This window comes from Gymnoscopelus braueri (genome assembly GCF_963280865.1).
Source record: "Gymnoscopelus braueri genome assembly, chromosome: 4".
NCBI classification, from domain to species: Eukaryota; Metazoa; Chordata; class Actinopteri; order Myctophiformes; family Myctophidae; genus Gymnoscopelus; species Gymnoscopelus braueri.
The window spans coordinates 14,748,995-14,759,667 of NC_137605.1; the positions used below are offsets into that span (position 1 = coordinate 14,748,995).

The 10,673-nt window shown below is 44.9% G+C and overlaps 2 protein-coding genes across 5 annotated transcripts in view; one reads left to right on the forward strand and one right to left on the reverse strand.

The window, feature by feature from the left end:
* The window catches only part of LOC308084156 (protein NLRC3-like), a 29,701-nt gene extending 19,137 nt beyond the window's left edge, over positions 1-10,564 (reverse strand). For 2 of the 4 annotated variants that reach the window (XM_080426688.1, XM_080426686.1), the window contains exons 1-8: positions 10,481-10,564; positions 7,594-7,749; positions 7,342-7,455; positions 6,921-7,028; positions 6,500-6,607; positions 6,079-6,186; positions 5,658-5,765; positions 5,344-5,451 (exon numbers count right to left, since the gene is read on the reverse strand). In XM_080426688.1, coding sequence (XP_080282814.1) covers positions 5,344-5,451; positions 5,658-5,765; positions 6,079-6,186; positions 6,500-6,607; positions 6,921-7,028; positions 7,342-7,455; positions 7,594-7,730 — 791 coding nt within the window. In that variant the 5' untranslated portion in view covers positions 7,731-7,749; positions 10,481-10,564. The remainder of the gene's footprint in view (positions 1-5,343; positions 5,452-5,657; positions 5,766-6,078; positions 6,187-6,499; positions 6,608-6,920; positions 7,029-7,341; positions 7,456-7,593; positions 7,750-10,480) is intronic. The other 2 variants (XM_080426687.1, XM_080426689.1) reach the window with 2 other exon arrangements.
* The window catches only part of LOC308083465 (uromodulin-like), a gene marked incomplete at its 5' end in the record, with an annotated part of 9,055 nt that continues 8,731 nt past the window's right edge, over positions 10,350-10,673 (forward strand). The window contains one exon of the mRNA XM_080425779.1: positions 10,350-10,364. Within this exon, the coding sequence (XP_080281905.1) occupies positions 10,350-10,364 (15 nt within the window). The remainder of the gene's footprint in view (positions 10,365-10,673) is intronic.

Genomic DNA, 10,673 nt, shown 5'->3' on the forward strand with positions numbered 1-10,673 from the left:
TAAGTGCATAGATGACATAGTCCCAAAAAAGACAGTTCGGATCTATCCCAATCAGAAACCATGGATGGACAGCGGAGTACGTGCACATCTGCATGAACGGGATGCTGGTTTCAAATCTGGCGACGTGGAAACGCGCAACACGACGCGCGCGGCCCTAAACAGCGCCATCAGGAAGGCGAAAAAGGCCTACACAAAAAAGATGCAAGACAAACTCAGCAATGGCGACATCAGGAGCACATGGCAGGCGGTACACACCTTGACAGACTGCAAAACAAGAACCAGAAGCGAGGTGAACCCGCCTGCCTCCCTCCCCAACGAACTGAACACTTTCTACGGCCGGTTTGAGATCAGCCCCAACCGCGGCAGCCAAGCGGGGCCATCAGCAGCACCAGCAGAGGAGAACCCTCTAACCATCTCGGAGAGAGAAGTGCGTACAGCCTTCGCACGGGTCAACATCCACAAGGCAGCCGGACCTGATGGGATTCCAGGCCGGGTCCTTAAGGCATGTGCAGACCAGCTGGCGGGTGTCTTCGCTGACATCTTTAACCTCTCCCTCTCCCAGGCTGTGGTCCCTGCAGGGTTCAAAATGTCAACCATTGTGCCCATTCCCAAAAAGGCCAAAGTGACATGCCTGAACGACTGGAGACCTGTCGCTCTCACCCCGATCGTCAGCAAGTGCTTCGAGAAACTGGTGAGGGAATACATCAGCTCCACGCTACCTGCCTCGCTGGATCCGTGGCAGTATGCATACCGCAAAAACAGATCCACCGACGACGCTATTGCCATGGCTCTCCACACCGTCCTCTCGCACATGGACAACAAGCTGCTGAAGGACAAATATGTACGTATGCTGTTCGTGGACTACAGCTCAGCATTCAACACCATTGTCCCAGCAATACTTGACAAAAAGCTCAGAGACCTAGGGCTACACCCAAGCATGTGCGACTGGATACAGGACTTCTTGTCCAACCGACATCAGGTGGTGAGAATGGGCAGCATCACATCCGACCCCCTGACCCTCAACACCGGAGCACCCCAGGGATGCGTGCTGAGCCCTCTCCTCTACTCCCTGTACACGTATGACTGCACAGCCACACATGTCTCCAACACCATCATAAAGTACGCGGACGACACGACAGTGATAGGCCGAATCGTCAACAACGACGAGTCTGACTATAGAGAGGAGATCAACTCACTGGCACGCTGGTGCCGGGAGAACAACCTCTCTCTTAACGTCGACAAGACCAAAGAACTGATCGTGGACTTCAGGAGGCCGCGGAGAGACCATGCGCCCATCCTCATCGACGGTGCTGCAGTGGAAAGGGTCGAGGAGGACCTCAAATGGGAGACGCACACCACACACGTGAGGAAAAAGGCTCAGCAGCGACTGTACTGGCTCCGCCGCCTGAAGAAGCTTGGAGTAGGACGTCGCATCCTCAGGCTGTATTACAACAGTTCTGTTGAAGGCATCCTAACAGGCTGTGTCACGGCCTGGTACGGGAACTGCACTGCCCGAGAAAAGATCAGCCTACAGCGAGTAGTGCGATCGGCAGAGCGGATAATGGGAATCGAGCTCCCAGCGCTCCAGGAACTGTACAAAAAGCGGTGCGTGGTCAAAGCCAAGCGCATCATCAAGGACAAGCACCACCCAAGTCACAGACTGTTCAAACCCCTACAACGACCGCGACCGGGCAAGGGGCTCTACCGCAGTATCAAGAGTTCCACCGGCTGCTGTCAGGATGCTGAATGAGGCATAAGCCTTGTTCAGCAGCCTGACAGCAGCCGGTGCAAAACCTTTCTGGCTCTTCCTGAACACACCTGTGGATTATACCAGGGACAATGACTTGGACTTAGCTCCCCCTCGGACACACCTGTGGACTACACCAGGTACAAATGACTTTTTTGCTGCACTCCCTCATGGAGCTACTTGCGGATTATACTAGGGTCAGTCCACCCTAGGTGGACACGCACTGACCTTTTGCACCTTAATCCCATGTACATATTTTTTTGTCTTTTTATTGTGCTCTTTTTTTTTTTCTCTAAGCACCTTAACGTCCATATGTATATCATGCACAGTATAAGTATAACATGCACAGTATACATACATTGCTGCTATGCTCAGGCACCTTAGTTTTTTATTATCTCAGGTACTTTGTAAATATGTAGATAACTTGTCTGGCCTTCTGTTGCTCTCTTGTTTTGATCTCCTTCCCACTTGCCCCCCACCCCCTCTTCTTCTCCCCCCCCCCCCTCTTCTTTCTATGGAAATTAACGTTGCGATGGGAACGATGTACAAAAACGAATTTCACCCACTTCTTTACCTTGTAAACCTGTGATGTGACAATAAAACTGATTCTGATTCTGATTCTGATGCTGCAAGTGCGGTCGCCCCCCTTCCCCCAGGCACCGCCCCCAACTCGAGGAGGAAAGGATGAAAAAAAAAAACCTGCCATGTTATTCATAAAAATAAAAATGGACTGGGTAAGGGAATAAAATAAAATAGGCCTATTTTAGAAATAGATATTCATAAACTTCACCTTTTTTGTTTTATCATCATCATCACGAATGAGCGTCTGCCGACCTGTCCAGTGTTTCCTGTTTATTGTTTACTTTACGCGCGGGGCGCACAAGCTCCAGTCAGGTTGTTTAGTTTACACCATGGCTCAGAAACAAATTCCTGATTTCTTTGGTCGGCCCAGATTAAAAAAAGAGTACAGAAGCAACTACCGTTGATGAGTCTGACTGTTGAGTTGTTGTCATCGGAGGAGGAGGAAGAGGAGAACGTGGAGTTTGTATGACCTTGGGGAGATCATGACCCCAGCACAGCAGCAGTATCCAGTCCGGGCCGACTCAGAGTCTGCCTGCAGCCAGGGCGACTGCCGTGCCAAGTTTAGCTGCACTTGATCAACCATTCCAGCCCAAGGACTTCAACTTCCCGGGAAAACGTTTTGGAAAGGAAACATATAACCCATCATTCAAGCCTACTTGGTTTGAAAAATGGCCATGGATACACTACGTGAAGGACAGTGACTGTGTTATGTGCTTTTCTTGCATTTCTGCAGTGGAGAAAAAAGTGATCAGTCAAGATACTGTTAGGCTCGACAACACGTTTGTTAAAGGTGGTTTCACTAATTGGCGCAAATCAACAGAAAAATTCAAAGAGCATGAGAGGTCAGAAGCGCACTCCAAGTCGGTGGAAAGGTTGAGTAGTCTAGGACGCACACCAATCAGTGCCATGCTATCAGACACAGCTACAGCTGCTCAACAGCAAACAACAACGAGGAATGTACTAGAGCTGTTTAGATCTATTAGCTTCCTCGGACGCAAGGGAGTTCCTTTCAGAGGGGATAGTACTCGTGACAGTGTTCTCTATGAGTTCATGCCGGAACGCACATACAATCTTCAAAAAGAAAACAAATGGGTGCGCAAGAGAGATAACTGGATGTCAGATACTATCCAGAATGAAATCATTCAAATATTTGGCCACGCTGTACGGAGGGAGATAGTGTCACGCTCATCAGAATGTGCCTTCTATGGATTGACAGCTGATGGCACAACTGACGTCAGACAGTCAGGGGCTTCTACAATGCCCCCGACTCTACTGCAGAAACCCTGTTCACCTGTGTGAAGGATGTTTTAAACATCCCCATTGAACGGCTTGCAGGGTTTTGTTTTGATGGAGCAAACAATATGTCGGGACGTTTTTCTGGCGTACAAGCACGACTGAAGGAGCTGTGCCCAGAGTCAATGTATATTCACTGTTGTAACCATTCTCTGGACCTGGTGTTGCAAGAAGTTGCGCGTGAGGAGAGCCTTGTGGCGAATGCACTGATCTTTGTGCGGGGTGCAGCAGTCGTCATAAACAAATCATCAAAACGCAAACAACTGTATGAATCTCTCTTTGGTGTAGATGAAGTGGTAACCAACATCTTAGGCCTGTGTCCAACCCAGTGGTGCGTGCGCACAATACAAAGGCAATCACGCACGTCTGCTCCTCATACAGCACTCTGGTAGCCACACTTGACACACTTAAGGATGACAACAGTGTCAGAGGGGAAACGTGCACAAACAGGCATTGAAAGGAAAAACGTTCTATGGGCTTCTGTGCTGTGACGCATTGTTCAGGCCCTGTGAGGCAGTGGCCAAGACCTTACAGAGCTCAAAGGAAAGTGCACTATTTGAATGCGCAAATGTCTTGAGAGAACGGGTAGCAGCACTGAGAGATGACAACGTCGTGGAAAATATAACTGCCAAGGTGAAATATGTGCTTCCAAACTCCTTGGGAATGAAGATGAAGATGCCCTCAGACACTGCCCCGCCAAGAGTGAGCAGACCCTCAGCCCGTTTTCGTGACACAGTGGAACCAGAAATGGTGGCTGTCGAATCAGGAGAACTCAAGTGGAGATGCGAGTTTTATGAAGCTGTAGATTTGGTGCACTCTGAACTGGCGAGGAGATTTGATCAGGACAGCATGCATATAGCAGCAAGTAGAGAGAGGACCGTTATCAACGCAGCAAAGGGCACAGATGAATTTGACGCACAGGCCCTTCATCTGCCCAAGCATGAGCAGCTGGACACAGACCGCCTGCAGCTCCAACTCAAACTGTTGGGAATTAATGATTCCCCATGCGCTACAGTCACAGAAGTGGGTTCATGTCTCACCAAACTTCAACCACAAACCAGAAATATGTTCAGAGATGTCGAAAACCTCAACGAAGTTGTGCCTCAGTCTGCCAATATCTGTTGCATCCTCAGAGAGATCATTCTCTACCCTTCGGCGCCTGAAAACATGGACGTGCAGTACAATGACCCAGAAAAGACATGACACATCTGACCCATATGCATGCATGTACACTAGGCCTGACCTCGACTAAGTCGAATAGTCGACTGGTTAGTCGCAGGGGGTCCGAGTCGACTGCGTGTCTCTTAGTCGAATCTTTTTTTTTTTAGGGCCAAAAATGTTTTTAATAGTTTTTTTGGCCAAGTCTACACCTGCAACCACACGTAACTTCCACTTTCTTCTTCTTATTCCTCGTCTTTGTATTGGTATTGTTTGTGTTGGAGCGCCTCAGTGCGGCTGCAGAGTTCATGTGCAACCTCTTCCAGAGAGAGATAGAGACACTAGAAACTCTGCTGGAGACATAAAACAAACTGTGTAGACTTGGCCCTTTGAAATAAAATGTATTTTGGCCCTGCATTAGTCGACTAGCTGCCAGTCGACTTTATTTCCACTTTCAAATTGCTCTACAAATAAATGTGGGGTCGCCAAAAAGTTCCCCCATAAAATGGGGTTGTGGTATAAAAAAAGGTTTAAGAACCCCTGGTATAGAAGGATCCACATACTGTGTGTGTGGAGGTCCAGGTTCATTACTGAAGTTAGGAGGAAAACCTTTAGACCAGTCACTCTTCATAGACACACAGCTGGGTGTTGGAGACTCTGGTCTGTGACTTCTGCAATCACAAATGTTTATACAATTAACATGTGAATTAAAATGTACATGTGTTCAAGATTCTTTATTGTTATGGACATTATACAAGTATAAGATGTATATAATATTTGGGTTTCCCCTCATGACATTGCAGCAACATGAAAACAGTACAAAGACACTGGTATAAAAAAAGGTTTAAGAACCCCTGGTATAGAAAGATCCACATACTGTGTGTGTGGAGGTCCAGGTTCATTACTGAAGTTAGGAGGAAAACCTTTAGACCGGTCACTCTTCATAGACACACAGCTGGGTGTTGGAGACTCTGGTCTGTGACTTCTGCAATCATAAAAATGAATCCACAATTATCATGTGAATTCTACAAGTATAAGAGGGTAAAGTTCTTGTGTATATTGCATAGTGTTATAGTGTTGTGTATATTGTATAGTGTTAAAGTGTGTATATTATATAGTGTTATAGTGTGTATATGTACATTTGTTCAAGATTCTTTATTGTTATGGACATTATACAAGTATAAGATGTATATAATATTTGGGTTTCCCCTCATGACATTGCAGCAACATGAAAACAGTACAAAGACACTGGTATAAAAAAAGGTTTAAGAACCCCTGGTATAGAAGGATCCACATACTGTGTGTGTGGAGGTCCAGGTTCATTACTGAAGTTAGGAGGAAAACCTTTAGACTGGTCACTCTTCATAGACACACAGCTGGGTGTTGGAGACTCTGGTCTGTGACTTCTGCAATCATAAAAATGAATCCACAATTATCATTTGAATTCTACAAGTATAAGAGGGTAAAGTTCTTGTGTATATTGCATAGTGTTATAGCGTTGTGTATATTGTATAGTGTTAAAGTGTGTATATTATATAGTGTTATAGTGTGTATATGTACATTTGTTCAAGATTCTTTATTGTTATGGACATTATACAAGTATAAGATGTATATAATATTTGGGTTTCCCCTCATGACATTGCAGCAACATGAAAACAGTACAAAGACACTGGTATAAAAAAAGGTTTAAGAACCCCTGGTATAGAAGGATCCACATACTGTGTGTGTGGAGGTCCAGGTTCATTACTGAAGTTAGGAGGAAAACCTTTAGACCGGTCACTCTTCATAGACACACAGCTGGGTGTTGGAGACTCTGGTCTGTGACTTCTGCAATCATAAAAATGAATCCACAATTATCATGTGAATTCTACAAGTATAAGAGGGTAAAGTTATTGTGTATATTGCATAGTGTTATAGTGTTGTGTATATTGTATAGTGTTAAAGTGTGTATATTATATAGTGTTATAGTGTGTATATGTACATTTGTTCAAGATTCTTTATTGTTATGGACATTATACAAGTATAAGATGTATATAATATTTGGGTTTCCCCTCATGACATTGCAGCAACATGAAAACAGTACAAAGACACTGGTATAAAAAAAGGTTTAAGAACCCCTGGTATAGAAGGATCCACATACTGTGTGTGTGGAGGTCCAGGTTCATTACTGAAGTTAGGAGGAAAACCTTTAGACCGGTCACTCTTCATAGACACACAGCTGGGTGTTGGAGACTCTGGTCTGTGACTTCTGCAATCATAAAAATGAATCCACAATTATCATTTGAATTCTACAAGTATAAGAGGGTAAAGTTCTTGTGTATATTGCATAGTGTTATAGCGTTGTGTATATTGTATAGTGTTAAAGTGTGTATATTATATAGTGTTATAGTGTGTATATGTACATTTGTTCAAGATTCTTTATTGTTATGGACATTATACAAGTATAAGATGTATATAATATTTGGGTTTCCCCTCATGACATTGCAGCAACATGAAAACAGTACAAAGACACTGGTATAAAAAAAGGTTTAAGAACCCCTGGTATAGAAGGATCCACATACTGTGTGTGTGGAGGTCCAGGTTCAGTACTGAAGTTAGGAGGAAAACCTTTAGACCGGTCACTCTTCATAGACACACAGCTGGGTGTTGGAGACTCTGGTCTGGGGTGAACACTTCTGGAATCATACAAATGATTATACAATTATCATGTGAATGAAAATGTCCATTTTGTTCAAGATTGTTTATGTGTTATAGTATATATTGTATATTGTATATTGTTATCGTGTGTATATTGTGTAGGAGGGTTCACATACTGTGAGTGTGGAGGTCCAGGTTCATTACTGAAGTCAGGAGGATTATCTTTAGACACACAGCAGTCTGTTGGAGACTCTGGTCTGTGGATGTGATGTTTGTCAGGTCCCTCCTCCTCTCTCTGCACACACTCACTCATCTTTAGGTCTTTATTAAACCTGTCAGGGTTACAGTCAATGAAATAGATCAGAAAGCAGGAAATACTGGATGCATGTGCACAACTTGTATCTCTCTCTCTGTCTCTCCTCTGTCTGTCTATATCTCCCTCTCTCTCTCTCTTCTTTCCCCCGACACGGTCGAGGCAGAAGGCCCCCACCCTAGAGCAGTGTCTGCCTGACGTTTCTTCCTACACAGGGGTGTAGTGGAGGGGGGACGTTACTTCTCTAACTGCTGAAAAATATATAAAAAATGTTTTATGAAAAATATATTTTTATTTTTTATTTTTTTTAAATATTTTTTTTTATGAATTTAAAAAAAAGAGGTGCGCTCCCCCACTTCCAAAATTAGTACTACAACACTGGTCCTACACAAGGTGTAGAAGGCTCTACTCTGGACACATCTCCACTCACAGGCTTAACACAGTTTTTCTTCCCACTGTTTGTTTTAAGAACAAAGTCTTTTCTTTATAGGAGGGCATCTTCCTCTCTATATCCTCGGCTTTCATGCACCGGGCGTGCTCACAGCCACCAGCACACATGTTTACACACACACAATAATGTACCCGCCCACATGAGGAAATCTCACACAAGCACACACACACATACACACGCACACTGTGCATGCCTGCCCTATCAACAGAGCGGCACCCCCAGGGTCCCTAGCGCCCTTCAGATACATCACAAAAACACAAAGGCAGGCAGACAAACATAAAAAAAGAGGTTTTACAACTGTCACTCTAGCAGAGTGACAGTTGTAAAATGTCACTTATAGCTTTATCTTACTCACTAGTTCTCAATGGGGTCAGGGGTCCTTGGGGGGGATCCAGGGGGTCCCCAGCAAAATGAGGAACAGTGTAAACATTTTAGCCTTATTAATATTTTTGACTGTTCAAATATAGCAGATCTACAAGCTCACAATGTGTCGCCTTGTGACAAGTTTTAAGCTTGTAGATCTGCTATTTTCAAAATAATGTTGTGGGGGTCCCTGGTACAACACCTTTTCATATGGGGGTCCCTGGTACAACACCTTTTCATATGGGGGTCCCTGGTACAACACCTTGTCATATGGGGGTCCAGTGCTCTAACTCATTATTTTATAAAGTTCTCTTTACTAATGAACTCATGACTTTTCCAGTTCACTAACACAGTTATAATTACGCACATTTAAATGAATGGTTACTTTTTTTTAAATACATTTTTATCCCTCGATTTTGTAACCCTTTTTTTCACCCGGTGCCAATTTTCTAAGTGATCCTGGGCACTACACTCCCCCCACCAGCCTAGGGAGGCCAGGGCCGAGCTCATGCCTCCTTCAATGGATGAGTGCCAACTGACCTTCTTGTCACCTGACAGGCGGGAGTTTCCCTGGTTGGACGTAGCGCGTGGAAGGAACACGTTATTCCAACCAGTTCCCTTCTCCTCCATCAGGCGCCCCGGCTGACCAGGGGGAGGCAGTATAGTGACCAGGATTACTTGTTTGGAGACACGGGGAGAACATGCAAACTCCACACAGAGTAGGCCCTTTTGCCAACCCCACCTAGGGTATGGGCGCTGGTGACGCGGAGGAGAAGACACGCCCCCAGCGCCCACAGCGTCCCCGGCGGAATCGAACCCGGGGAATCGAACCCGGGAATCGAACCCTTCTAGCTGTGAGGCGACAGCACTACCGACTGCGCCACCGTGCCCCCTATACTGGGGACTGGTTACTCATTACTAATGTGAAAATAGTGAACATCTTCAGAGGATTATAATGATTATTATCATCCAGCTCTAACCTCTCTACAGTATGCCCTACTCTGCCTCTGATTGGTTTAGGTTTACACATGATGAGTGATGATTGGTTAAAGCTAACAGTGTCACATATCACGGTAAGCCAATCAGAGGCAGAGTTGGGTGGTAGTGATGGGCCGATACCACATTTATTCAATTCGATACGATACCGATATTTTTGGGGCCGTTTTTCCGATACCGATATCGATACCAATGCCGGAACCGGAAACAGAACCAAACCGGAAACCGGAAACGGAAGTACAAAACGGAACCGGAAATGGCCATAAACCGGAAACGGAAGTATATTAAAAAGTATCAATTTTTTTTTTTTAAGTATCGATACCCAAGCGATACTCAGACAACCGATCGATATATCGATACAAGTATCGATATGCCCATCACTATTGGGTGGGTCTTTGTCTTGGCTTTCCTGGAGCAAGCAGAGTAATCTAGTGTGAGAGTGATGACACTAACATAGACTCCCATTGTAAGAATGGAATGAGGAAATGCTCTGTCTATTTCAATGAGGAAGTTCCAATGTTTGGAACTACAGCCCATAGCAGCGTTACGGAACTCTCTCTCTATATGGCTCTGGGAGCAACCAGAGCGACACACACACACACACAAGTGCGCGCGCACATGCACACGCACGTACACACACACACACACACACACGCACACGCACACACACACACACACACACACACACACACACACAAGCTTGAGAGAGACGGGGAGAGAGAGAGAGAGTTCTCCTTCAGTGTTCGTACGTTAGATTAAAACACTTTAACAGCTTTAAATGTCATAACATAACAGCAGACTCCACAAATATGCAAAATACACAGGTATGATTACCTTACATTAACCTCTGTAATACCAGAGACCTGATTAATAACACTTACCCTAAATTAATCTATGCTTTAATCCAACATGTAATACCATATAGATTAATAACACTTACCCTAAATTAATCTATGCTTTAATCCAACATGGTAAAACAACATGGAGTCCAGACTGTTCAGTTCACTGAGTTGTTGGCGTGTCAAAATGGTTGAATGTACCAATACTGGGTGTGTCTAAAGCCACCTGAGAGAGAGAGAGCGAGAGAGAGAGAGAGAGAGAGAGAGAGAGAGAGAGAGAGAGAGAGAGAGACA